General features: G+C 45.1%; 1 protein-coding gene across 2 annotated transcripts in view; it reads right to left on the minus strand.

Moving 5' to 3' along the window:
• LOC137425421 (hedgehog-interacting protein) overlaps positions 1-27,856 on the minus strand; it is a gene marked incomplete at its 3' end in the record, with an annotated part of 149,682 nt that overhangs the window by 107,915 nt on the left and 13,911 nt on the right. For both annotated transcript variants that reach the window (XM_078776630.1, XM_078776631.1), the window contains 3 exon segments: positions 8,407-8,620; positions 17,231-17,420; positions 18,314-18,428. In XM_078776630.1, the coding sequence (XP_078632756.1) occupies positions 8,407-8,620; positions 17,231-17,420; positions 18,314-18,428 (519 nt within the window).

Below are 27,856 nucleotides of genomic sequence, written 5' to 3' on the forward strand. Positions count from 1 at the left end.
ATTAAAATAAGGTAAATCTCTGTATGTGCATATGTCTGATCATTATCAAATTGAAAACAGCTGGGCCAATTCATGGAGATGATTTGCAATTTTTGCCTATACATGTGGAATAGTGCAAGTAGTTTAATCATTGATCCCTGCCTAAGGGAGGGGGTATTGACACCATATTTCGCTCCTGGAGAGAGTGGGTAGTTACTCGATTGTTGAGTAATAATTGCATTTGCCATTTATTTTTTATTAAGATGCATTTCTCATTCGCCCGCCCCCGTATGGCAACCATATGAAGCTAATGTGTCAAATATAACAGTCCAGAGCAGACAGAACCTTCTGCAAACTCTTCTTGGAGAAACTGATGATTTTGGAATGAGCAATTTTTTTATTTTTTTTGTATACTGAATCGAGGCTCTTGAAAGAGCTGACATTTATTTCACAAACAAATCAACCAGACAAACAAAATATATAAAAAGAGGGAGCGGAAGACAAGAGAAGGGGAAGCACACAAACACTTGAGTGCACACAACATTTAAGAGCAGGGAGATGTGTGGGAGGGAGAGGGCTTGGGGGGAGGAGGCGTGTGAAGGGGGGGGGGGGGGGGTGGGAGAAGTATAAAACACAAGGACACCAAGGACTTCCAGGACAGAAGTTGGTATTTCAAAAAAGTGGAATTGGGGTGAAATTAGCGGGGATAGAAAAGATCAAGGTTTTGGATGGGAGAAGATAAGAGATGGTGGTGAACAGCTGTTTTAAAGACCTGGAGGGTGGAGTGGGATTGAAGAGAGTGAGGGAGTTTGTTCCAGAGGCGGGAGAAAAGAGGAATGAAGGAGTGAAGGTGAGCAGAGAGTCTTGATTTTGGCAGTTTAACCATAAGAGTGTTGCAGGCAGATCTTGTGCGACCTGTAGGAATATTTGCGGGACAGAGCCCAGAGAGAACTGGGGGGGCAAGGCCAGAGAGGAGTCGGTAGAAGACGGAAAGACCACCAACCTGCCTGCGGTGAGTGAGTGAGAGGCCCTTGGAGTTAGCTTCATCGCGGGAGATTCCAATGATTCTGAATGCTTTGGTTTCATCAGCGTGAAGACGAGCTAGGTGTGAGGCAGGAGCACCAGCCCAGAGGGGGAGCAGTATTCCATTGAGCTGCGGATGAAAGCCTTGTATGTGGTGAGGAGCTCAGGTGTGCCAAGGAAGGACTTCGCACGATGGAGGATGCCCAGTCGGCGACTGGCTTTGGAGGCCAGATTTGAAATGTGGTTTACCCAGGAAAGATCATGGCAGATAGTGAGACCCAAAAGCTTGAGTGACAGAACTTCTTGGAGAGGATTGTTGAGAAAGTAGATTGGAGGGTTGTCCAGTCGATCTTTTTGGAGAGACATAGTAAGAGTGTGAGATTTGTCAGGATTGAAAGACATGTTCCACTTGTTTGACCAGTCTGTGATTTTGTCCAGGTCTGCAGAGAGTGAGGAGGCTGCAGACTGCCGATCTGAGGGATGAAGAATGGAGCAACAGAGAGTAGAGTCGTCAGCAAAGAGATAGAGAGGATTTTCAAGAGAGTCAGAGAGATCATTGATGAAGACCAGAAAAAGCACAGGGCCCAGAACACTGCCTTGGGGAACTCCAGCCTGAACAGGAAGAGGAGATGAGAGAAACCCATTCAGGGCCACATGTTGACTACGACTAGAGAGGACGTCCGCCAGCCATGCGTGGAGATTTCCATGGATACCAAAGGAGGAGAGTTTGGTGAGCATAGCGGGGTGCCAGACCGTGTCGAAGGCACGTGATATGTCGAGGGTGACAGCTCTAATTTCCTGTTTGGCATTGAGGACCTCCATCCATTGTTGAGAAAGCAGAAGCAGCATGTCCAGAGTAGAGTGACCAGGTCTGAAACCAAATTGATGATCAGAGATCAAGCCATTGGAGAAGAGGAAAGATTTCATATCTGAAGCAATGATGGATTCCATGACTTTGCTGATAATTGGGAGAAGGCTGATTGGTCTGTAGTTGCTGGGATCTGTTTTTGCACCTTTTTTGTGCAAAGCGGTGATGTTGGCAGATTTCCAAGCAGATGGCAGATGACCTTGAGCAAAAGAGAGGGTGAAGAGAACAGAGAGAGGGAGTGAAAGAGTGGAAGAACAGGATTTTAGGACCCGTGGGCTGATGCCGTCAGGTCCAGTTGCAGAATCAGAGTCGAGGGTTGACAGAAACTTTTCCACCTTGTCAGGAGGAAAGGACACAGAGTCCAGGAGCAGCTGGGTACGACTGGGTACGGTGGGTACAGAGAGGGATGGGTTTGGGACACAAGATTTAGAGGCAAACACAGAGTTGAGGCATTCAGCTTTTTCACGTGCGGAGTCAGCCGTGTGGCCGTTTGAGGTGAGGGAGGGGATGGAGGGGAAACAAACACCAGAAAAAGATTTGACCAGACGCCACGAGGATTTGGAAGAGGGAGACAGATAAGAGAGTTCTGTCCTGAGAACGGAGAGATATTGTTTCCTGGCTCTCCTGAGGGTGGACACACACTTGTTTCGGGCTTCGTGAAAGGATATGAGATTTCCTTCCGTTGGATTTGCTTTCCAGGAGACGAAAGCAAGTTGTTTCTGGACAATAGCCTCACCACAAGACTCCGTGTACCATGGACGGGAGGAAGGGTATGACAACTGAAGACAAGATGGGATAAATCTGTGCATGAGAGAGAGCAATTTACTTTGGAAGAATTCCCAGGATTAGTTGATGTCAGAGGCGGTAGAGATGGGAGACCAGTCCAGATGATTGATGGCTGCTTGAAGACCGTGCCAGTTGGCCTGAGTGAAATGCCAGACTCGTCGACGCTGAGGAGGCTCTCTGAGAATGGTCAGAGAGATGTCCACTTTAACAAGCACATGATCAGATGAGCCAATTGGAGCAGAAGAAGAGCAGCAGACATTTTCAGGGAAGTTAGTCATAACCAAGTCCAGAAGAGAAGATGCTCCGTTGACTGAGATCCGGGTCGGGAAACTGACAGATTGTGTCAGTCCCAGTGAGTCACAGAAGTCCTTTGCTGAAGAGCCATGGCATCAGGTACCCACACCCAGCCAACTGGCATGGTGACAATTGAAATCACCACATATGAGGAATAGAGAGTTGGGATGGGTAGATAGAGGTTGGTCCATATTATCAGACAGCGGGATGTAGATGGAGTCATCACTGTTTGGTGGACGGTATAACACACATATGAACAAAAGGTGGGAGCGAAGGGGAAGCCGTAGCCAAAGGTATTCCTGGGGGTGAGGTGGAGAGAGGGCAGTGCAGGGCGAGTGAGGAAGAGAGTTTTTTTATAAAGATAGTAACCCCCCCTCCAGGACGAGGCTCAGGTCTATCATACCGGAGGAGGGAGTAACCTGGGAGAGATACCAAGGAATCAGAGACATCATGAAGGAGGAAAGTTTCTGTTAAGCAGATCACGTCTGGTTTGTCAGAAGCAGCCTGTATGGAGAGATCAGTCAAGTTTGAGCGAAGGCCCCGGATGTTTGAGGTCCATACTGTTAAAGAAGAGGAAGGGGGAGCATCGGATACAGAACAGGGGGGGGAGCAGTAGGGTAAGATGTGGAAGAGGAGGAAGAGGTAGGGAGAGCTGTTGAAGGTGTGTCAGAGATTTCAGAATAGCTTGGAGAAAGGGAAGAATGGGTCGGACAAAAGGTTTGATGGTGATTGGGTGAGGCGCAGTGAGGTGTTATTTGAGGAGGGGGAAGAGTGAGGCAGAATGTTGAGGGAGATGAAGGTGAAAGTTGGAAGGGGGAAGAAGCGGGGAGGGCGCTTTGAGGAGGAGAGGTGAGAGGGGAGTCTAGGAGGGGAGGAGTGAGGGAGAGTCTCGGAGGGGATGGGTGTGGGGGGAGTTTAGGAGGGAAGGGGCAAGGGGGGAGATCTGAAAGGGATGCGTGATGGGGAAGATTTGGAGGGGAGGGGCAAGGGGGAAGATTTGAAAGGGATGGGTGATGGGGAAGATTTGGAGGGGAGGGGCAAGGGGGTGGATTTGGAGTGGAGGGGTGATGGGCAAGTTTTGAATGGGAGGGGTGATGGGGAAGTTTTTGAGGGAAGGGGTGATGGGGAAGTTTTGGAGGGAAGGGGTGATGGGGAAGATTTGGAGGGGAGGGGTGAGATTGGATTTTGAAAAATGTACGATTTATGGGAAACGAACATTTCTTGCAAAATGAGTTTCTTGAGACCTTCGAGTCAAAAATACGTTTGAGGACGCTGAAGGATGGGTGGAGTTCTGGAGAGTTTAGGGAATGTATGAAAGAGGCACTGTAACTGTAAGAGATGGAATTTTTTTTTGGAATGAATAGATTTGGTGAGCAAGTCGAAAGCATCCTTTTATAGAAGAAGAAGAAAAAGGTGTTATAGTATATGACAGAATACCGTTCTTCAGGGGACAGTTGAAACATTTTTTAACGACGTGAACACGTGATCACGAACAACGTGGTCGAAGAACGAACGAACAAATAAGAACGAACAATGGATAAGAACAGAGAAGGGATCTTTTTTTTCTTCTTTTTTTTGAGTTGAGATGAAAACAGAGACAGAGACCGAACGTGAAACGTGAAAAATAGAGACCGGAAGTAATTGCGAGCGCAATCGAAGAACCGCTGAGACAGAAACAAAACCTCAAGCCAAGGTCAGACACGGTAGCCTACTAGTACTACACTAGGCCTCAGAATACGTGACACGAACTAACCGACGATTCTGTACACAGGTATGAAAAACCAAGACCAAGAATACGATTAAAGACACAACAATAGTTACACACACCGAAAGAGGATACAGTTTCGACAAAAACACAATTGTGAAAGGTTACTTAACTTCGAAAGTGTGCGCGCATGGACAGCTTTGAAGAGGCGTGACGTGACGTGACGAGAAGAGTCGTGAAGAGATTTAAAACGTTAGACAAGTGGTCGATGTTCGGGGAAGTTAGGGGGAGAAGAGAAAATCTAAGAAATAAGCAATACAGCGAAGGAAAGAACTTAAATTCACAGAACACCTATGGGGGGTCGGGAAGCTGAGAGAAACCAGGCCGCGCACGCGGTGAGACAGAAAACGATTAAATTATACAAAAGTTTGCAAGAATTGCGAATCAACACCAACTGGAAAACACACTGCAACACATGCACAATAAAAAGCGAGTAGAAATTGACGAAGACACGAATGGAAAAAATACTATAACTTTTGCAGCCGTGCAGAGGTCGAAGACGCTTCCTTGCTCCAGGGACCGGAAACGGAAGTCGATTATGTCGCAAATTAGTCGCAAATTATGCTTTATCTATGAGAAAAAGATACACTCAACAAACAGATCTATTGGACGAAGTTAGCCCTGTCATTGTATTGTTAGGCACTGCCATTTTTGTCTCAGTCTCACTAATATTCCACCCCCATAGCGTGTGGCAAATTTGATTGGTTGAGATGGTGTAAATTTTGTCAAAATACTGCTAAACTGGAGGTTCTTGGAAGTGCAAACAATGCTATTTGTATTCATTCAGTGTTCAAATATATAGTTAAAATAAAATAAAAGTTTTAAGGGATGCAAAAAAACCCAAAAACATTTAATTGTGAGTTTACTACCACTGATGCACACACCTTCTTTTACACCTCCTTATTTAACACGTTAAATTCGTTATGCGTGCATGTTGTTTGTGTCTTTTATGACGTTCCTAAAAACTGTACGTTTCAGGTTTAGAATGATTTTCAATTTTGTTTGACTGCCAGACTGACAGACAGACAGACTGAAGCAATTTCTGTACCATGAGTGGTAATGCGCACTCGGGACGAAACGTCATACAATTGACCAAATTTAGAGCCAAATTACTGTTAAACTGCAGGTTCCTGTTCCAATTGATGTTCCGATTCATATTTTACACTGTTCAATCTTACTATAATTCACCAAATGTCCGTCTGTCCATTCGAAGGTACCGCAAAAACGGCTGAACCGATCGCAACGATATTTTGGGTGGGTATTCCTGGGACACCTGGGAGTAAAATAGGCTATATTGTTTTTCCAAGTTTTCCAAGTTTTACAATTTTCCAGTTTTTCCAAACACGATGGAATAATATTTACCGATATGAACAGTGATGTGGCTTTTGTTGAAATTATACATACCAGGAGAGAGTAGATCGACTCCTGACGAACTCTTCCTATATGAACGTGCAGTTCCGAAGAAACACGGCAGTGTGTGCAAAGTGAATGAGAAACAGGTGTAGCGGCCACTTCCGGGTTACAGATTCGGCGCGCACTCTTCACACATAAACGTGTGACTGAGAAAGACGTGTAGCGGCCGCTTCCGTTTTGCAGAATTCAATCTTTTTTCAAAATGGGCGCCATGTACTGTTTAGATTTTGATGATTTGCGTGTGATATGATTCAACAGATGTTTATATGAATCGTTTAAAATAAAATAAAAGCCTTCAATTTCTGATATTTTCCTTTTCATTTGGGCTTCCCAATTGAAGCCCCATCCGTAGGGCAGGTACCATTGCTAGTATATAAAATTCGATTTAAATAAAATATTTCCTCGATCATAGACTGACGTCTGCCATACAGACAGAGAGAACCAATTGCTTAACCCCGCTTTGCACTACGTGACCAGGGTAACTATCATTTAAAATGAATTTAGTGTCGTAAAGTGGAGAAGGATGATAATAATAAATGAATGAAGGAGAATTTTATATTGTTCTGCTTTATATTTTATATGTTTTGAATTTAAAAAAGAAGGATGTTAAAGAATGAGCAGGAGGAGAGGATATAGTAAGGGAAAGAAGAAAGAGGTAAGGAATGAGATAATGTGTTTGGCCAAAGACTCACCAGCATGTGGCCGAGCTGAGGCCTGGAGACAAACACAAACTCGATGTCGATATAACCAGACCAAATAAGTACGTACATGAAGATACAGGACAGTATGGATTCAAAATTTGATCAACAGTAAAGGAAACAAACAACAGTTAGATGAGGGATATGGCGTATTTCGTTTTTGGACATGTTCTCATGCAATTCAAAATACCAGGTGCACTCATGAAGAAACCAGAAATGAGAAACAACTAAAAATCCCCGTTGTCTTCGTCTCTGTCACTTGCTGCGAACCATATTTGAACTGCAAACTCCCATAACTCTGACCAAAACTCCACCGTGGAATGAGTTCAAAAAACATTGTTTAATTTAATCACATTAAGACCCAATCCCAGTTTTCATTGGAAATCCTATCTACACCAATGTTCCTTCTCTTTCCATGTTGAACGAATTTCTTACATCAGTATATTAGGAGTGAAAACTTCCTTAGATCTCTTCTGTAAGCCCCACATGGCAACTATTGCTTCCCCAGAAAGTGGGGTTTCTTTTCCAGGTGAAGAATTATTTCCCCTTTTCTCACCCCCTGACTTTTTACAAACTCCAAGCTAACAATATGGTAGAATACTGGTCTTACATTTTGGGTGGAGCTTCTCCATCTGTGCTCATTGTTCTTAGTAGAGTACCTATACCCGAGTCTAAGGCTGTTGCTTGTTGGTGACAGATTACTGGCAGTAAGTCTTCATCTCCTGCCTCATCACAGAGCACTTTCCTCTTCATCCGTCTTGTGTTATTACCATGTCAGTTGCTTTGTTGAGTTATCAGCTGCGGTTCCCCCTCCCACGATGCGTCCTTGCTCCATTTGCTTGGATTCAGCTAGCTTCCCTTAATAAGTGTCCCTTCACACATGCAGAACCAATAAATGCACATCTTGTTTCTTTCCTCACGTTGCTATAATTTGGAACTGGCTGCCACCTCCTGATTTCCTCGCTATCTAAAACCTTCAACAGTTTAAGGCCTCGATCAACAAGCTCTGCCTGCTTAAGCCCTCATGATTCACATCACTCTCCCTTCCTTGCTATGGATAGTTATCTTTCTCCTGTAATTTTATACTGAAAAATATATTTCAAATCTCATCCATAATGTTGTTGTTATTTATTGTAAGGCAAATTATGCTCATTTTGGCAACGCGTCAACCTTCCATGACAACATCTTTGTGCTAGATATTATAAATGCAATGGGAAAATTGGGAGAGGGTTAGGAGGTATTTAAAAAAGGAAGATTGAGAAGAGGAAGAGTGGAGGAAAAGAAGCAAGAGCAAAATGTGAAAGTGGAAAGCAGCATGACAAAAATTACTGATCTTTGCATATGTAATATGTAGATGACCACTTAGAATGTTGGCAGTCATGAAAACATAATCAGATGAATGACAAAGCATGCCCTTCATTTAGAGAATGTTACTACAAAATAGATCGTCATTGAATGTTGAGTGAGAAAAGAAGTAAAAACGTGAATGTGTGATTAGTATAAATAACTGGAGAATAACTGGAGAGCCAGAATAAGCAGTGATTACGATGAAAATGTTTTTGTTCCTAATGAATTCTTACCCTGCTCCCTGTTTGTACAACCTTCCTCAGATCTAGGAAAGGATCTTTCTGGAGCCAACCCTGGGGACCAAGTGCCCAAACGACACCATCCTTCTCTACGACAAACAGCCTTCCTGTGTCGTCCGGTGGTCCCACAGCAGCCACAGGCATACGGAGCACTTCAGTAAGCAGATGTAAGCACCAACCACCTCGTACTTTTCGCCGACCACCACGCCTGCTTGCCAAAGTCAGACAAGTGGGGTCATGATGCAGAGGTGAGCAGAACCAGGTGACAGTTATGTATGAACATCCAAAACTGCTGTGACTCACATATCTATGAGAAATTATCAAGAAGATTTAACATCAATGAGATCTATTTATTATAATAGAACATGAGAAAAATAGAGGACAAAATGGACAAAAAGAATATTGTAAAAAGGGAAGATATTGTTGTGGTTTTGGAAAAATACGTTTTTGTTTTTTTTGCCAATGAGAAAGTGACATGCGAAAGTAAAAAGTTGCTGCCGTGACCTTCACTCGCAGAAACCACGCCTCGTCTGAGGGAATACAAGCTGGGGCCTTGTTTTGCATCTAGTTATACATAGTATGTCACAAGTATGTTGTACCCCACTGGTTCCCTATGATAGACTAGCCGACATCCCACTTACGGTTCCACTCGGCCATACCTAATTAATAAATAAGTGTGGAGCATCGAGAACAAGGTTCCTTATTTGAGATAACTAAATCACCAAGAAGGTAACGCAAGATTTGGGCACAGGGGCCAAACCAGATTTAGTCACCTCAGATGGCATCCATGGTTGCTTCGCAATCCGTCATGCCACTGAGTTATCTGCGACTCGTTAGCTTCAGGATTGGAGGTTGGGAAGCAGCTCCGAGTCACCCCTCATTATCCCCACGACTCCGAACCCGTAACAATATTTTCACAGGGAGTTACCATGGACTACCCCTCACAAGGGCCAATGTCGATTTTCGCAAGTAACAACAAAGATGTCGTGCATAGCAAGATGCTTGCGAAAACCAAATAATGTGCTTCTAAATTTTGATTGGTGAACCAATACAATGACCCAATATGGTAATTCTGCTCAAACTAACAGAGTACCCAACCTCCCGGTGGATGGAGATTGGACATTACTTGCTGTAAAAGTAGTCTGTGTACAGGTATTCCCCACTTAAAGGGGTTACGTATCTTTATACCCTTCGTGTAGCAAAGCTTCGTTATGCAGGATCTCGTTTTCCATTATTTATTATGGGAAAATTACACTTAATTTCTTAACCCTAATATTTTTAAGACACGCAGACCGAATAGCAGACCAGACCAGACCATCCCATATACAAGTAACAAACAAGGACAAACTAGGATGAAAACATAACTCCGTCCACGATTAAAGATCAGCCTCACCTTTTGGGGGGCCTAAAGTAACTTTGAAGAGGGAGCATGTCAAAATTCACTGATGAATGTGACATTTTAATATTATACCTCTGGTTAGACTGAACAGTTTACGTTTTGTTTCCCTCTGATAGGCCGGATCTATTGTACCTCCTTACCTTGACCAAAATCCAATTGGCTTGTTCTTGTCACCTACCCAACTCATCCACCAAGTTTCGTCTGAATCTGTCCATAACTGCTTGAGATATCATCCTCACAGACAGACAAAAAAGGTTAACCCCCACTCAAGCAGGGAAAATGGCCTTAAAATGCCTGTTGTTGTTGTTGTGTGGTAGACAGACAAACAAAGAGACAGACAAACAGAGAGACAGGGGTGAAAACATAACCTTCGTCCACCTTCGGTGGTAGAGACAACAAAGACAAAGTACAGTGTCAGTACGGGACATTCTATGATGAAAACATGATCCTTCAAAGGGGACATTAAAATAGCTGTTCTATTTCCATTGCAGACATTATAAATCTCATGTTATGTTTCACAAGAGTACACCTTTCATCTGACACTCTGAATGCAGTCTCCTTTGTGGTTCAAGAACATGCCTCACCACATCTTTTTGTTTAATAGGGGGCCCTTTGGTCCATTGGACCAAATTTTCATTGGTCTTTACCACCTTGTAGCAAACCTGCCTGCCGGACTTGGAGGTCTTTTGGGTCCTCGGTGTCTTTTGGGTGCTCGGGGACTTTTGGGTCTTGAGAGTCTTTTGGTTTCTCTGGGTCTTTTGGGACTTTTGGGTCCTCGGGGACTTTTGGGCCCTCTGGGTCTTTAGGGGTCTTTGGGATCTTAAGGATATTAGAGGTTTTAAAGGGTCTTCAAAGGTCGAAGGGGTCTCAGCAGTCTAAAGAGTTTAAAGATACATTTCAATAGTATGTAATTATTTAATAGACGTAAGTAATTGATAGACACAAAGTATGACACACACAAACACACACACACACACACACACACACACACACACACACACACACACACACACACACACACACACCTCATCCATTTACAGTATATCATGATGTCTCAAGTGTTAAATTACAAAGTGTGGAAAATTAATGCAATCTCAGTGGAGCACTAAGGAAACGACAGACACACGACATAGAGACAAAGGTAGAAAAGACCACGTGTGAATCAGGAGGCAAGCAATAAATGGTGGTTCCCTACAGTCACGTGAAAAAGTAAGTACACCCCATGTAAAGTTTTGACTTTTTCAGCATATTTCAACATACAGCGATTTGATCTTCATTTCAACAATATTGATAGATAAAGGTGATATAATATAACAAATATCATGAAACATTTACATTTTGTAGTCCATTGTATAATTTTAATAAACAAAAATGCAAATTTCGCATGTGGAAAACGTAAGTACACCCTTGGCTCTAATAGGTGGTATTGCCCCCTTTGGCAGAAACAACCTCAAGTAGGCGTTTCTTATAACTGTCTACCAGTCTCTGACATCGACTGGGAGAAATTTTTGCCCACTCCTCCATGCAGAATTCTTTCAGCTGTGCGACGTTTGAGGGGTTTCTTGCATGCACAGCTCGTTTCAAATCCCCCCACAACATCTTGATGGGATTTAGATCCGGGCTTTGACTTGGCCATTCCAGAACCCTCCATTTCTTTCTTTTCAGCCATTCCTTGGTGGATTTACTGGTATGTTTAGGGTCATTGTCATGTTGCAAGGTCCACCTTCGGTTGAGCTTCAACCTTCCGACAGATGGCCTCACATTATCCTGAAGCACCCTCTGGTACAATGAAGAATTCATAGTGGATTCTATGATGGTGAGCTGCCCAGGCCCTGATGCAGCAAAGCTGCCCCAAACCATAATATTTCCACCACCATGCTTTACAGTTGGTATCAGGTTCTTGTGGTCAAATGCTGTCTTTGGTTTTCGCCAAACATGTCTTCTGGTACTGTGGCCAAATAGCTCTACCTTTGACTCATCTTTCCAGAGCACATTGTTCCAGAAGTGCTGGTCTTTGCCTCGGTGTTCTTTGGCAAACTTTAGTCTTGCCCTGATGTTCTTTCTGGACAGCAAAGGTTTCCTCCTGGCACACCTCCCATGTAGATCAAATGTGTGCAGCCTCTTTCTAATGTTAGACTCGTGCACTTTGACATCAACAGTGGCAAGAGCTACCTGTAGGTCCCGTGATGACATTCTGGGGTTCTTAGAGACTTCTTTCAGCATCTTGCGGTCTGCTCTCGGGCTGAACTTGCTGGGGCAGCCTGGCCTGAACAAGTTGGTAGTTGTTTGGAATCTTCTCCACTTGTAGATGATCTTCCGGACAGTCGAATGATTGATTTCAAATTGTTTGGAGATCTATTTAAATCCCTTCCCAGACTCGTAGGCATCTATAATCTTCTTTCTGAAGGCCTCAGAGAGCTCTTTTTATCTAGGCATGGTGACGCCGCACACTTCAACAACAAAGAGCAAACCAAACTAAATGTCTGAAGTTTAAATAAGACACGTTCCTCCAAGATCCTCTCTGACGATGTTCTAATCATGTGCACCTGATTCTAATTTTAGGTATTTGAAATCGTGATAAATGTAGGGGTGTACTTACTTTTTCACATGTGAAATTTGCATTTATGTTTATTTAAATTATACAATGGACTACAAAATGTAAATGTTTCATGATACTTGTTATATTATATCACCTTTATCTATCAATATTGTTGAAATGAAGATCAAATAGCTGTATGTTGAAATATGTTGAAAAAGTCAAAACTTTACATGGGGTGTACTTACTTTTTCACGTGACTGTACGTTACACTTAACACCTTAAACGGAAGGAAAAAGCTGGAAATCGTGGATAAAAGGAAAAGTTCCCACAAGCTGGAAAAAGTTCAAGCAAAATGAATGGAATGGTTCGGGGAAAGGCTGCAATGCCAGGTGAGAGATAGTAAAAGACGAAGAGGTCACCAATGTGTGAAAATTATTTTATTTCTCTAATTGGTCATACAAATGATACCTATACCACATCCAGGTGTGCAAGATGAAAAGTAGGATTATATGCCCACAATCAACATTATTTGTAGATATTGTGTTCTCGGAATGCGAGCATGGACTATGTCCAGTCATGTCTTGTTAGTCAAATCATAAGTAGTGAATATGGACAGGACAAATCATGGTTGGTTGTGAGACCTAGGACCTCAAGATATGGTTATCACAAAAGAATCTAGAGTGGGATCAGAATTTTTTTCATTTTGAGTCAGGATGAGACTGGTGGGCTGACATGATGGCCAAGAGGTACACATATTCACCTCGAAGCTGTTAGGTTTAGTCTGCTGGTTGCATTATATTACAAATTCAGTCTGCTGGTTGCATCATTGTTGAGGCATAGACATGTTGTGAATGACATTCCTCATTGGATGAGCAAGAATGTCACTGATGCAGTGCCCAGTATAAAGTAGGGCCAGAGTACCGCAATAGAATGGCCTACTCCTTTGCAGAAATGCTGATTATGAAATGCAAGTTTTAGATTATGATGATGATGTTTTTTATAGGTGATATCATTGTTTGCCTTGTGGTATAATTTATTTTTCTCTTCTACAGAAAAACTCTGGCGGTCGACCGTCCCTAATTTGTCTGAAAAGTCGGGCACAATCAATCAGGCTCATGAACAGGAGGCAGCACAGAGGCTGCTCCCATTGCATTTTAGAATTACCCATGCAAGCAGGACTGCATAGCTGATGTCACCAGAGCTGCATGCAAAATTACTGGCTCTGCACGCTGCCTGCCAATTGATTGCAAAGGTTTGTTCAATTTCTGCATATATGTGCGATGTCAAGTGTCCATTGCTTAATCTTCCCCAGATGAAAAAGGGGAAGGGAAACACCCGCCACATTATTAGAGCACCAAGGATGGCTTCTTGTTTTAGTCATTTGGAAGTCCAGCAGGTCAGCACAGGCAGCGATGCTGATTGATGACCCTAGTGGCCCAAATTAATCAAGATGGTACTAGCTCTGCCATGCAGACAGTGGTTCAGAAGTGAGGTTCGGCTATGTAGTTTGAATATGGGATCAATGGGGGGGGGGGTAGGGGGGGAGGGAGGTGATGAGGTGGTGGAGATGACGCAGAGAAGGAAGTTGAAAGTGTTGTGTGTGTGGGAGACCAAATGGAAAGTAGACGGTGGGGATGTTGGTAGGAGGATAAAAGCTGTTTCACGTGGGAGGAGGTGGGAATGGTGGGATGCAGTGGCTTTATGGCATGGAAGGAGCAGTGGCGTGGGAAGAGTTCAGCAGGCAGGTGGTCAGAGTGGAAAGGTGGGAGGAATGGATAGTTAAGGCATGGGCGGGACACAGAGGCAAATAGCGTGTGTTAAGTCCGTAGATGAGTCACAAACGGGAAGGACTTGGATGGAGAAGCAGGAATTCAGGGATGCACTGGAGAGGATGATGGGAATGGTTGAGTTGGAGATGATGCTACGCATTGCGGGGGCCTTCAACATGCATGTCGGAGTAGCAGAGCCGGGTGAAGAGGAATGTGTTGGTATATTTGGTTGGGGAACGAGAAATAGAGACGGCCAAGAGCTGATGGAGCTGTTTTGGCAAGGATTGGGATGGCCAGAGCTGGTTCATTCTTTCAAAAGCAGAAAAACCACAAAATAACCCATAGGAGTGAACAGCGTGGAACAGAATTGGATTTGGTGGTGGTAAGAAAGTGACGGCTGTGGAAGGTTAAGGATTGTAAGGCAGTGGCGGGAGAGCATGTTACCACCAAACACAAGCCTGTGGTTTGTGGTACAAATGAAAAAAATGAGGGAGGTTAAGAGCAGAGGTCGGAAAGTTATTAGGTGGGTGTAGTGCAGGGAAAATGTCACTGTAGTGTACAAGGATGAGGGCCAGGTATGAGTAACTTAGCGAAGAAGCGGAAGGTTTGGAGGAGGGGTAGAAGAAGTATAGAGAGGCATTTAGGGGGATTGCAGAAGTTTTGTGTGGAGGTACATCAGAAAAGAGTGCATTGTCGGAGGGTAGAATTCAGGTATGGTGGATGGAGGAAGTAGTGAAGGCAATTGGTGAAAATAAGGATGTTTGGAAGAGGACAGAGAAGATCAAGGACAGAAGGTGGCAACCGGATGTGGGGTTGCTGCACCTAGATAGGCAGAAGAAGAAAGCAGCAAGGAGAGCTGTGGATAAGGTGAGGAATGATGTGGTAAAGGAGGTGTATAACAAGTTGGAAGCGGATGGAGGGAGGAAGATGATGATCTATGAATTGACTCGTGACAGGAATGAGGATAGCAAGGACATGGATTGGGGAAGGGAGGAGGGCGTTGATTAAGAATGGTGGCGGGAGGGTAGTGACAGAGAGGGGCACAGCATTGAAGGCGTGGGAAGGATATATTTCAAACAGCTGTTGAACCGGGAAGGAAACAACGACAAGCTGGAGCTACCTAGTTATGTAGAGGGGAAAGTGGAGTTTGTGGATATCATGGAAAAAGAAGTGCAGATGACATTGAAGAGGATGAAGAAGGGAAGAGCACCAGGCATTGATGAGGTGTGTACAGAGTTGATAATTGCAAAGGGAGAAGTTGGAGTCAGTTGGGCAAAGAGGTTGTTGAATGTATGTTTGAGAGAGGGTACAATTCTGGAAGATTGGAGGACAGCGTTAATTGTGCCGATATGGAAGGAGAAGGGGGATGTTCAGGATTCGGGGATGTTCACGATCCTGAGATGTACTGTGGCGTTACACTCCTTAGCCATGTCATGAAGGTGTGAGAGAGGAATTCTGGACGGGAGGTTAAGGAAGTGTGTGGAGAACGACATTGGTTGGTGAAGGGCATCAAGGGTTTAGAAAGGGAAAGGGAATGCAAGATGGGATTTTGCGCTCAGAAAGCTGGTGGAGAAGAGGTTGGGGGTGCAAGATGAAATGGCATTGGGATTTGTGGACTTTGAGAAGGCCTGCAGCACTGTCCTGTGAGAGAAGGCGATGTCGACAATGACATGGATGGGAGTGCCGGAAGCAGAAGTTAAGCTGGTGGAGGGGGTGTACAAGGGAACGAAAAGAAGAGTTTTGGTTATTCCTAGGATGTCGGAGGAGTTCAATGTGAACATCGGTTTGAGGCAGGGAAGCGCCTCAGCCCACTGATGTTCATCATGGTGATGGAGCTGGTAAGTAGGAAGGTAAACTTGAGGGGTATTCTGGGGAGGATATTGTATGTGGAAGATCTGGCTGTTGTGGTGGAGAATAGGTGGGAAATGCAAGAAGTACTGGGGGAGTAGAAAAAGGCAATTGAGAAACATGTGCTGAAGATGAGCATTGAGAAGACGGAGGTGATGTGGGTCGGGCAGCAGAGGAAAGAAATGATTATATATCAGGCAGAGGAAAGAAATGAATATCATGATCAGAGAAGAAAATAGTTTTGAGTATCTGGGGCGAACAGTGACCAGGGACAGTACGGTAGATGCAGAGGTGATGGTCTTCTGATGGGCGCGAATGCATAGAGAATGGTGGAGGGATTAATGGCAGACAGAAATTTTTCAAGGAGTTTGAAAGAAAATGTTCTGATGTCTTGTGTAATACCGGCCTACCTTTATGGTCTGGAAACGGTGTGTGGTATTGGGAGTTATAATATGAATGAATATTAATGAATGCATGATGACCTGGAAAGGTGAGGCGTAACCGGTAGTGACGTGTACGAGCTATGGTGAGGAGTGGGGAAGGAGACTCCATTAAACGTTTGAGCTTAAGAACCTGCGTGTGGGCTGTCATTGTTAGACAACATGGTGGCACTGACAGAGAGACAACAGAGGCTGCAGGTTTGTGAGAACAACTGGGTCAGGAGGATCACGGGAGTGAAGAGGGTGGATAGAAGGAGGATGGATGAACTGAGGGAGGAGATTGGTGTGCAGATGAGCTTGATGGGGAGATTGATGAAATGCTGGCTGAGATGGGCTGGAAATTTGGTGCGCATGGGGGAAGAGAAAATGGCAAAGAGAGCGGATAGTTGAGGAAACAAGGTTGGAGGAAAAGAGTTAGACCGCGGTTGAGATGGGAGGATTGCGTGAAGAGGATATCAGTAAGGTGGGGTGGTTGGAGAGTGGAGAGATTTGGCTGAGGACAGAGGGGCATGAAGGAGTATCGTGGTCATGGCAGGGCTGACGCTTTGTACCGTTTACCCTCACCCCTTATAAATGGAAGAGGTGGAGTAGAAGAAGAAGTACCCACAGCCTCATTCCCTCCAGTTGACGTTCATTGACACAAAAGAAAGATAGGCAAATAGCTGGATTATCATGGCACTTTAGTAGGAATACATGGAGATACACATTTCCGAGAAATCCCGAAAATATTGTAAAACAAAAACCTGTCATTATACTACAATTACAATGAGTGAATGAATAACCGAATAAGTGAATGAATAACTGAAAAATGTATCGTTCTCACCTTCCTCTCTGCCCATGAAGCCTCTGACCTCGAGGCCGGGACTCCAGGTGGTTAGACAGAGGCCTGAGTGGGTTTGGCAGGCTGTGGTGACGATATTGTCTTGTACGGGTGGAAAGAAGAGCTTGTTTTTGCGCTTTGGGGACTGGTTGAGGCCCAGAGCAAAGTTGATTGACAGCCAGAGTAATTGCACCTGCAGTGAGTTGAAATGTTATGTTGAGTTTCCTAGGATTTTGGCTGGGTAAGTTCTGCATTTACATGGGTACAGCAACCTCTGAATGCGCACAGCGAATGTGTGGTCAGAGGCGGGTACTTACAGTATTTCAATTATTTTGAAAGCTGAAATGTTCTTTTCGTTATTTCACAATAATATTGAGCATACTGATGACTGTCTAGTGTTATATTCAATGAGCTACAACATATTTGAGCAATTTCCACCCGGCCCCTTTTCCTACACACATGTCCAACCTCAATCCCAGCCCATTTCCAAGCTCAAATTCCAGCCCCAAACATTTAGCTTGCCCTATTTCAAACCCCAGAGCCGGCTTGATGCCCGGCCCGCCCCACAGCCTGTTCCTCCATCCGACGGCCCAGCTCGCTGGGTGGCCGACCGGGTACTTGACGTCCCGTTCCAGCCGAGCGGCTCTGCGCTTACACAAAGGCGCTCAAGCCAAACAAACGCAGTGCGGCAGCTCTGCCGCTGTGTAGCCACCACTCTCCTTCATCCGTGCCTTCAATGTACTTTCCACATAAATTATTTTATAAATCACTTATTCACTTATGAACTATATAATTAGTACGTACTTATTTAATGTTAAGGTTAGGGTTAGGGTTAGTTGATGAAAGGTTATGGATGGGTTATTTTGATGAAAGGAGTGTTAAGGATCTGCCTGCCAATGGTTCTTCATCAATGAAGCAATAAAGCTGCACTATTTTGAAAGTTCTGCACTACTATAACCTAAAAGTTACAGCTTCTGTCAGTGGTAGCATGGAGGAGGCATGAGGATTATTTATCCGACAGAGTTAATGAGGGCCACTCGTGAATGTAAGTTGAAGGTGGAGTGAACAAACCAATCGTGTTTGTACCTGGCAGGTGCTGATCATGCTGAGGTCCGCAGGCTGTACGCAACTGCACACACAAATCCCAGCACGATGTGCTCCGCACTTCTCTGCACGTGGAGGCATTCAACCGTGGCATGACCTGCAGATCACATGTTGAGAGTCAAGTCAAATGTTTGCGCGACGCGTAGTTCCCCCTACCCCATGAATTTATCTACGTTTGTTTGTTCCCCCTCTTATACGCCACCTTTAAATCATCGTCCTCATACACCAAATCCTCAACATGTACCACATACAGTACACGCAGCCCCCTGGGATCAATTCCCCCTACGTTTGAGAAACTTTTGAGTTTTACTTTTGAATCTAATTTCCAGTGTTCCACTCATCTGTTACCTATAGCTGTTGGATATTCAAGACCCCATGGTGTCTTTTGATGAAGAGTACATGAGTGATCATCGGCACCCAGGCCAAATACCAAACTACTGCCCTAACCTGCATCAGCTATATAGCAGCAATAATACAAATCAGAAGCCATGTGTTGAATACGACAGAAGAAGAGCAACACACCAATATCAACCAAATTCTAAATACATCTCTATTTTGAGCTTCTCTCTTGCTGAACGTTATGCAGTTGAGAATTAAATTGGGTTATATGGACTCACGTGGGGAATATGGAATAAAATAATCTCCTGCTTTTTCACCTCCTCGCAGCATATAAACAACAGTTCAGATGACAGGTGGTTATAACCAAACATATATTTGATTAACATCCATGCGCTGGTGGTCTGGCATGTGTTATTCCAGATGGTCTGATCACTTCCCAGGAAAGCTGCTATGATTCTCACCTATGCTCAGTACATCCCGCTCGAGTATAAACCGCTCGTGTGCCAGATATGCGTGTTTTTGTTTAACCAAAACAAACGCGCGGATACATCGCTACTGCAGTGTCAAAGAGAGCTTTCAGAAATAGCTAGCCTTTTGGGAAAAAAACGAATTGTTGGAATCTTTGCTTGTTTTTTTTTTCCACCTTCGATGTTAGGGGGAAAGTACGTGTCCTATAAACTGCGTGGTGAGCATCATGGGTGCGCTGCAACAATAGGCCATCTTTGACCATAATATCCTGGATAAAACCACATTAAAACACCTTTAACATGAATATCTAGTTGTGTCAAGATATAATCAGGACGAAACAATGACGTAAAAGAAAAGAAGCTCAATTATATTTCTCTGGAAAATACATCAGCCTCATAAGGACATGGTAACGCAAAGGGCCAAGTCACATTCTACATTGAATATGGCATGGGGTACAATCAGGATGAAGTGGTCTCCGTTTTTTGTGATTTAAAAAAGGAAGAAGCGAAACAGGGCAGCAGCTTCATCAAACGTGTATGGGTTATTATCAACTTTATCCCCCTTTTTATACATAGAAAAGTAATGCAACGGGGAACAAAAAAGGAAGACCAAATTCCATTTATAGACAAATTAAACAATAAATCACCATCCAATTGCATACCCAAAGCAAAATAAAACAAGAAAGAGCAATCAGAGATTGCAGACCCTCGCCAGGACGTACAGTACACGCAGCCCCCTGGGGTCAATTCCCCATACGTTTGAGAAACTTTTGAGTTTACTTTCCCCTTTTCAGCACACGCTCGTGTGGTGCATTTTGTGTGGTGTTTATTAGCTGCTGTGTTTGTGTGGTTTTTTGACGACATAGATTTATGTTTAATCTAATATGGCTGCCGAACCATGTGACCAATGTCATCAATTTAATTCCCCCATACAATTTTTGTGTAGATCATGCTCAAGAAATTTCAAACTGATCGGATAATGCATTCTACTTGTCTAATTATGGCATCATAATTAAGGCACCAGTGACATCATCATGAATATACGTACTCGTATGTTGTTCCCAATGGGGAGTTCTTGACAATGAGACATGTTTCCATTTTTTCCATGTAGCGGTTTCAGATTATAGAGGTGCAATGTTTTTTCGGTTTTTCCAAACTGTCGCCTTAACACGTGACCTGTGATGTCATAATTATCATTAAACAATTCCACACGAGAAGGCACCCCTGTGGTGAAAATTTCTTGCCAATCAGACCAATGGTTGCAGTAAAAAGCATACTTACGACCTGAGCAGACAAACAGACGGACCCAAGTGGTGAGGGTAATAAAATAATTAAATCCCATAATAAAATAAAATAAAATGAAATAAATTAATAAAATAAGAACAAATTAATAAAATAAATCATTAATATAAAATAAAATGATAATTATTTTTTTTAATGATAGAATAAGATCTTCCTGAGCCGCCCCTAATAGATGGAACGTGCTCATCATGATAGAGCGGCGTTTAATGGCATAACAGATGATAATATAGAGATGGCGTCCAATAAACAAGTCATTCATCCTCTGGATTGTTTGTTCATAAGCCATTCCCTGTTAGCATGTGTTCCCTCACACTCAAATACATGTCCTGGTAGAGTGAGTAAGTGACAGAGATGTAGAGTGCAGCTTCCTGGAAAGAACAGGAAAAGATCTCAATGCCAATCATGATGCAATAAAAAATAGATCATGAAACGTTTTGTGTACTTTGTGATCGTTTTGTGATCGTTTTTGTGATCAAAAAGACTGCTTAATCAAAGTTTTTTGGATATTTGTAAACATTGATTTGAAGAAAGTTGTTTATATATGTACTAGCAGAAGTACCCGGCATTGCCGGGCGGGGGAGGGGAGGGGAGGGGAACGGGGGGGAGGGGAGAAGAGTGGGAGGGGGAGGGGAGAAGAGGGGGAGGGGAGGAGGGAGGGGGGGAGGGGAGGGGGGGACCCGGCAGAAGTACCCGGCATTGCTGGGCGGGGGAGGGGAGAGGGGAGGGGAGGGGAACGGGGGGGGGGGAGGGGAGAAGAGGGGGGAGGGGAGAAGAGGGGGGAGGGGAGAAGGGTGGGGGAGGGGAGGGGGAAAGGGAGGGGGAGGGGAGAAGCGGAGGGGTAGTGTGGAGGGGGTAGGGTGGAGGGAGAAGGGAGGGGGGAGGGGGAAGGGAAGGGGGAACGGAGGGGGAGGGAAGGGGATGGCCAGTCAACAATGACGTTGCAGTTCTCATGGTCAGAGAGCAGCACAACAATCGGACATAGTCCTGCATATTCGCAACAGCACGAAGCGGATTTTGGAGACTCACCGATCCTGTGACGTCCTCCAGTACCGGCGTTGCCGGGCGGGGGAAGGGAGACCCGTACATTCCCAACCCGTACATTCGCCCTCTCGACTCAAGCTCACTCGGACAAAAGCCTCGCACAAATTACACCGTGAAGGCCCAATGGTCATGTCTATGCCACAAATCACGGGCGCACTGAATTGAAAATATATAGAACGCTCATACTCCGTGAAAAGTGAAGCCGCCGTGTCGCCATCTTGGTCAGCACGATTCGACCAGCTCGCTTCGTGGATCTCGTTTTGTGCGGCAAGAAACTGCTCCAATCGGTTACGGAAGGGTTGTGGAAAGACGTTTCACAGCTGTTTCAAAGACATTTAATTCATATCGCACAAAATCGATACAAAACACGATCGCATAAAAGGTGAAGTGACGTGTGACGGGATGGAACATCACGTGATCGCTCTGAGCGAATCAGTCTGACGGCGGGAATGGAACATCACGTGATCGCTCTGAGCGAATCAGCGAGCTGCTCTGGAACCGGCTGAGATTAGCGGGTACTTCGCTGAAATGCGCTGAGGTAAATATGAATAAAAAATATGGATCATCAAATATTTTGAGTTCGGCCATGTTCGTCCCACGCTCAATGGCCATGTCTATGTCAAATATCAAGCATGTAAGCCTCTCCATTTAGGAGTCTATCGGTAACATTACACACACACACACAAACTGTGTTTTATATATATATATATATATATATATATCTTCTATTATATATATAAAAGAAAGTTTTTGTTTGTTTGTTTGTTTGTTTGTCTGCACGCACTAATCTCCTGAAAGGTGAAAGATAGGAGGAAACCTCCACTACAAAAAATGTCGGGATGGGCCCCGAGAAGGTTATAGGCTAGGTGGCGAGGCCGGCTGAGGCCTCACCACCAAGTAATTTGAAACACCTCCCCACCACGTAATTCAAAACACCTCACCACCACGTAATTCAAAACACCTCATCACATAATTCAAAACACCTCACCACCACATAATTTAAAACACCTCATGCCCACGTGATTTAAAAACACCTCACCACCACATGATTTAAAAACACCTCACCACCACATAATTCAAAATATCTCACCACCACGTGATTCAAAACCACCACCGGGTCATTAAAAACACTTCACAACCACGGAAACAAAAGTTTCAGGGAGTAGTTCAATGACAACACAGACACTGCCCAGATATATAGATACGAGTATGTAGATAAATGACTGTACCTAAGTTGCTGTTTTGTCATGGTTTACACCAATCATAATTCAAACAATTATTTTGCACAAATGTATTTGTAATATACATGATATTACATTTTAGAAACAAATGAAGTTGAATTTTTTTTCTTCAAAAAAACAACAACAACAACAAAAACACCCTTAGGACATACCCACGGGAGATATAGGTGCATATCAGAAGCTTGGTACGATTTCACAAAATTTGAGGGAGTAGTTCAGTGACAAGACAAGACAAGACAACACAGAGACATATCTATATATTGTTACGGATCTCCGACATCGGCTCTCCCCTTATCAAGAGGGGGTTAATCCCCTTGTCCTTTTATCTGGCCGACGTGAGTCCTGGAAGTTATAACGTTCCTTCCGGTCGGTGGTAAATAGGGTTGTTGGTCGATTTTTAGTCCTATTACCTAATTACTACCACCGACCATAAAGCAAGGGAATAACTCCCGCTCGGACCACGGATATGATGGGATATGCTGAGCGGATAGCAATCCGCGATCCGAGCTGTTAACAGGTGACAAGACCCGATTTGAAGCGGTTGCGATCGTGCCACGCTTACCCAATTAGAGAAAAGACTAGGACGATCGGATAAGTGGAAACCAGGAAAATAGGAAGAACAGATGGGTTTATTAATTATGTACAGAGAAGAAGAGGAAACGAAAGGAATATACAAGAAAGAAAGAGGAAGGAAAAGTACACAGGGCAGTCTTAACTACAGGCTTAACCTATTCCCTGGACAAACGGGCCCGTCTCACATACAGACACTCACACAGGGATTGCAGGTGGTCGGGTGTAAGGTCACCAGCGCGTCCAGGCTCCAGTCCGGCTCCGGTCCAGGCGATGAAAAACCCGGCAGGCAGCTCATATTGTAACGTAGCGTGAACGGACAATTAGAATGACAGGGGGAAGGCTGGTGTACTGGTGTACGTAATATTCGCACGACTCGCGCCAAGCGCTCCCTCCCAAATGTCCTGCTTTGAAATACCAATGCCAGCGAGCCCTCTTTGCACAGTCCTTTCAACCACGATCAGTTCTTTATCACGCTGCAAATGGTGCCAGTCCTGTTCAACCACGATCAGTTCTTTATCACGCTGCAAATGGTGCCAGTCCTGTTCAACCACGATCAAGCGCATATACTCACGAGTCCTTGGTAATCACAACATTCCTTAGTAAGAGTCCTGTTGAACGAGCGCCGCTGCATAAGTCCTCTCAAAGGGCTTTGTGCGCTGGCTTTTATAAGTCAAACCAGCGATCGCTCCGCCAGCCCCAACCACGCCCTGTCAGGCGATGTCACTCCAGCCCTGGTTGGCTGGTTATTGCTTACCGGCCCCGCCCTGACGGCTGGGTGACGTGGCCACACCTCCTCCCTGGCGCTCCGCTCCCTTTTTCCGGGCTTCACCTCGTGGCTTATGGCGGCATTTGAGCGAGCTCAGCGAGGTTGCGAACGCTGCTGACAAAGGCGCGTAACAAATTGGGAAGGGCCGTGGGGCACAGACTGGAGAGCGCGCTTGATGGCGTCGGTTGGAGGGAGGCTGCAAAATGGACGAAAGGGCTTACTCTTATTTGATCGACGCAACGTAGATTCAACGATTGGAAAATGGCCTTATCTAACACATACCAAGAAATAACTGATGTCCTATGGTGACCTACGTGTTGCTCGTGGCCTATATATGGGGTGCTACCATTAACCTTTAATGATGTCATATTTACAAGCAAGAGTGGGTTCTCAAAACCGCAACAATATGTGTATATATATATATATATATATATATATATATATATATATATATATATTTGTTGCAGATTCGGGGGTCGGCTCTCCCCTTATCAAGGGGGGGTTAATCCCCTTGTCTTTTAAGCTGGCCGTCCCCCAATCCTGGAAATTATGACGTCATTTCCAGTCGGTGGTAAGTAGGGTTGTAAGCCCAATTAGTCTTATTACCTAAGTACTACCACCGGCCGTAAGCGAGGAGATAACTCCCACCCGAGCCGTAGCAGTAATGGATACGCCGAGCGAAGCAAGCCACGACTCGGGCCGTTAACCATAGACTAAACCCGATTAAAGCGGTTCCTATCGTGCCACAGGTACTCAATTGAAAGAAAGGACGCAAACGATCGAATAAGAGAAAACCCAGAAAATAAGAAGTACAAGGAGTGTGTGTATATTAATTATGTACAAAAACCCAAAAGAAGAGGAAATGAAAGCAATATACAGAGCAAAAGGACACAGGGAAAGCTTAACTGTACAGTCTTAATTACAACCCTGGACAAACAGGCAGACTCACACGGGATGGTAGTGGTAGGAGGAGAAGGTCCAAGCAGATGGTTCCAGGCTCCGGGTCCGCAGTGAAGAATGGCAGGCAGCTGGTGTCGTTGGTGCGCGACCGGACCTTATAGATATAGCGGGGGACTGGGATGCGGCATACGTAATATGTGTGCCAACTCTCTCTCTCTCTCTCTCTCTCTCTCGCAATGTTCGTATCAGAGGGTACCCTCATGCAGTTCCATGAACAATGGCTCGTGACGCAGTTCGTTACGAAAGGAGGTCATACAATGCAATCGATGGCTCCCTCACGCAGATGACTCTGTACAATCAGCAAGGAGTCCGTGATGCCGTTCTCTCCCAATGGAGCTCCCCTCGCGGTCCTTCAAGCAGTCTTCGCCGCAGTTGTTCAAGCAGTCCTCGCGCTTGCGCTTATATAACGCGCTTAGAAATCAATGCACGCTCCGCCAGGCCACGCCCGTTGGTCCAATCACATCAGCCCTGGTTGGCTGGTGGGGGCTTACCGGCCACGCCCTGGTGGTGAGTTGACGTGGCCATACCTCGTTCTTGGCGCTCCACCCCCTTCTTCTCCAAGCTTGACCGCGTGCGTAATGGTGTTTGGAGCGAGCGCTGAGGCGGCTGCGGCTGGCAGGGGCACGTAATACAATTTGAGAGAGAGGGTGGCAAAATGGACGGAATGGGGCTTATCTTATTTAATTAATGCAACGCAGATGCAACTATTGGGAACACAGCCTTATCTGAAACACATATTAAGGAAATAACCAAAGTCCTATGGTGACCTACGTGTTGCATATGGCCTAACTATGGGTGCGACCTTATTAAATGCTGGGATATTTACAAGAGTTATTATTTACAAGTATTTACAAGTGAGGGGTTCTCAAAACCGCAACACTGCACCCTCCTTTCCTCCAGGCCCGTCCCGGGCCAAAACAACTTTAACTTAGTGTGGCACTTAGGTGTGGTTACCCTCTACTTTTAACCTCACCCTGAGTGCGACAGTTTTAACACTAAATATGGCCCGCCTGCTGCGTTGCATTCTATCTAACAGACTCATGCCCACAGACTAACCGAATTGCAGAATTATTTTCAAAACTACACCTTTAACCGGTGGGGAGCATGTTATTTACAAAGACACTCCTATTTTGATTATTTACAACTACTGCAACCCAGGACCTGTCTTTTGTGGGGAAAAAAGCAGAACTTTTGATAAGGGGAAGATCATTGCCATGCACTGCACTGACACACCATACCATATGCACCAATAAAACAAAATGCATGAAAAGCACCACAAAGCACCAAAGAGCACCAAAAAGCACCATAACAAAAGAAAAAGCACCAAACACATTTCAAAACAATAATAATGGCATCTTGTGATGTCTTCTCCACTGGGCCGCTGGTTCTGGCTGCCTTCTTACTTGCCGTCTATTTAATAATTAAAAAGGGCACACACCGCTCCGCTTTTTCTTTACGGCCAGCAGGGCCAACTGAGGTGGTCCACCTGCTGGGCATAGGTGCCACCTTAACCGTGGTCCGCAAGCAAGAGGCTGCTGGCAGCAATGGTCGGTCCCAGCAGAGATGCCAGGCCACAGTACGTGTGGTCCAAAGTGGTGCCAGGCCACAGAACGTGTGGTCCATATGTGGTGCCAGTGTGGTCCATATGGTGCATCAGTGCAGGCCGGAGGCAGCGAAGGTGCGGGCACACAACTGCAGTCACCTGCGCACTCCCCCCGGGCCCAACAAAACAAGTCCATGAGTGGGGGGAGGAGGACAGGCAAATCAGCGGGGCAAGGGCACAAGGGTACACATCAATACCAGGCAATGCAAGGTGAGGTGCGCAGGAGAGCGAGCCGAGAAAGCTCGTCCCTAACGTACGTCCCCCCCCCCCCTGTCACCTACTCTACCCTTGCCCCTCCCCCGTATTTACACAATTTACACATTTATCAAATCCATCGCTATGTCCCGTCCCCCATATCTCCCCTAATGCCAAATTCATCATCAATCCCTCCTAAGGAGGAAGAGATGGAATCCCAACAATGTCACCCCCACGTCATGATGCGTCTTTCAACCAACCAAACATTTGCTCAAAAATCTGGTGTGGAGTTTTTTCACCCAGGTGAGTGGATGCAGATGGTGCGAAGAGATTTTCTCCTAACTAACTTCTAAATGACATTAACACACTTTACACTACCCAGGGTCTTTCCCTGCCAATCCATTGGCCATCTTACTCTATGTGGTTCTAAAAACCAATTCCCATTGAACATACTGTGGCGCTCTCCAATTTGGGGTCTCACTCCCCCGATTCTTTCCTTCTGTGCCCTTGCACAATTTCAGGGCTGGGTCGTGTGGCTCACCAGCAGGTCCGCTCACCTGCACACCTCCGCCACTGTACGTCACCACCCGAGCTTACCTGCTCCTCACCCTAACCTGGGGAAGGCCCTCTGGCTCTCTCACCCCACTACCGCCCTCTCTGGCGTCGGGCTACCCGGGTCCTCTCCATAGGATCCTCGGGCCCCATTGAACTCTAACTGTCTCCCAGAGCCTACCTGCGGCCTCACCTGGCCGACAGACTAACAGTGGTCTTTCTTACTAACAGGCCACATGCCCAGCCATTCCACTTTACTCATGCACCAATCAAAGCAGTACTCTGCTACTCTCGCACCACAGATGTCAATATCCACCAAATTTGCCTCCTCCCTCTACCTACTTTTAAACTACCCTCCCCGGGTACTCGTGAAGGGGTCCATCCTTCCCCCATCCACTTCCTTCGCACCATACACTCCACTCCATGTATTCCACAATACTCAGTCCACACCATCCATTCCACACAACCATTTCCACTTGCATGCCA

The sequence above is a fragment of the Myxine glutinosa genome, chromosome 4 (assembly GCF_964187855.1).
Source record: "Myxine glutinosa chromosome 4, kmMyxGlut1.1, whole genome shotgun sequence".
In the NCBI taxonomy this organism is placed as follows: Eukaryota; Metazoa; Chordata; class Myxini; order Myxiniformes; family Myxinidae; genus Myxine; species Myxine glutinosa.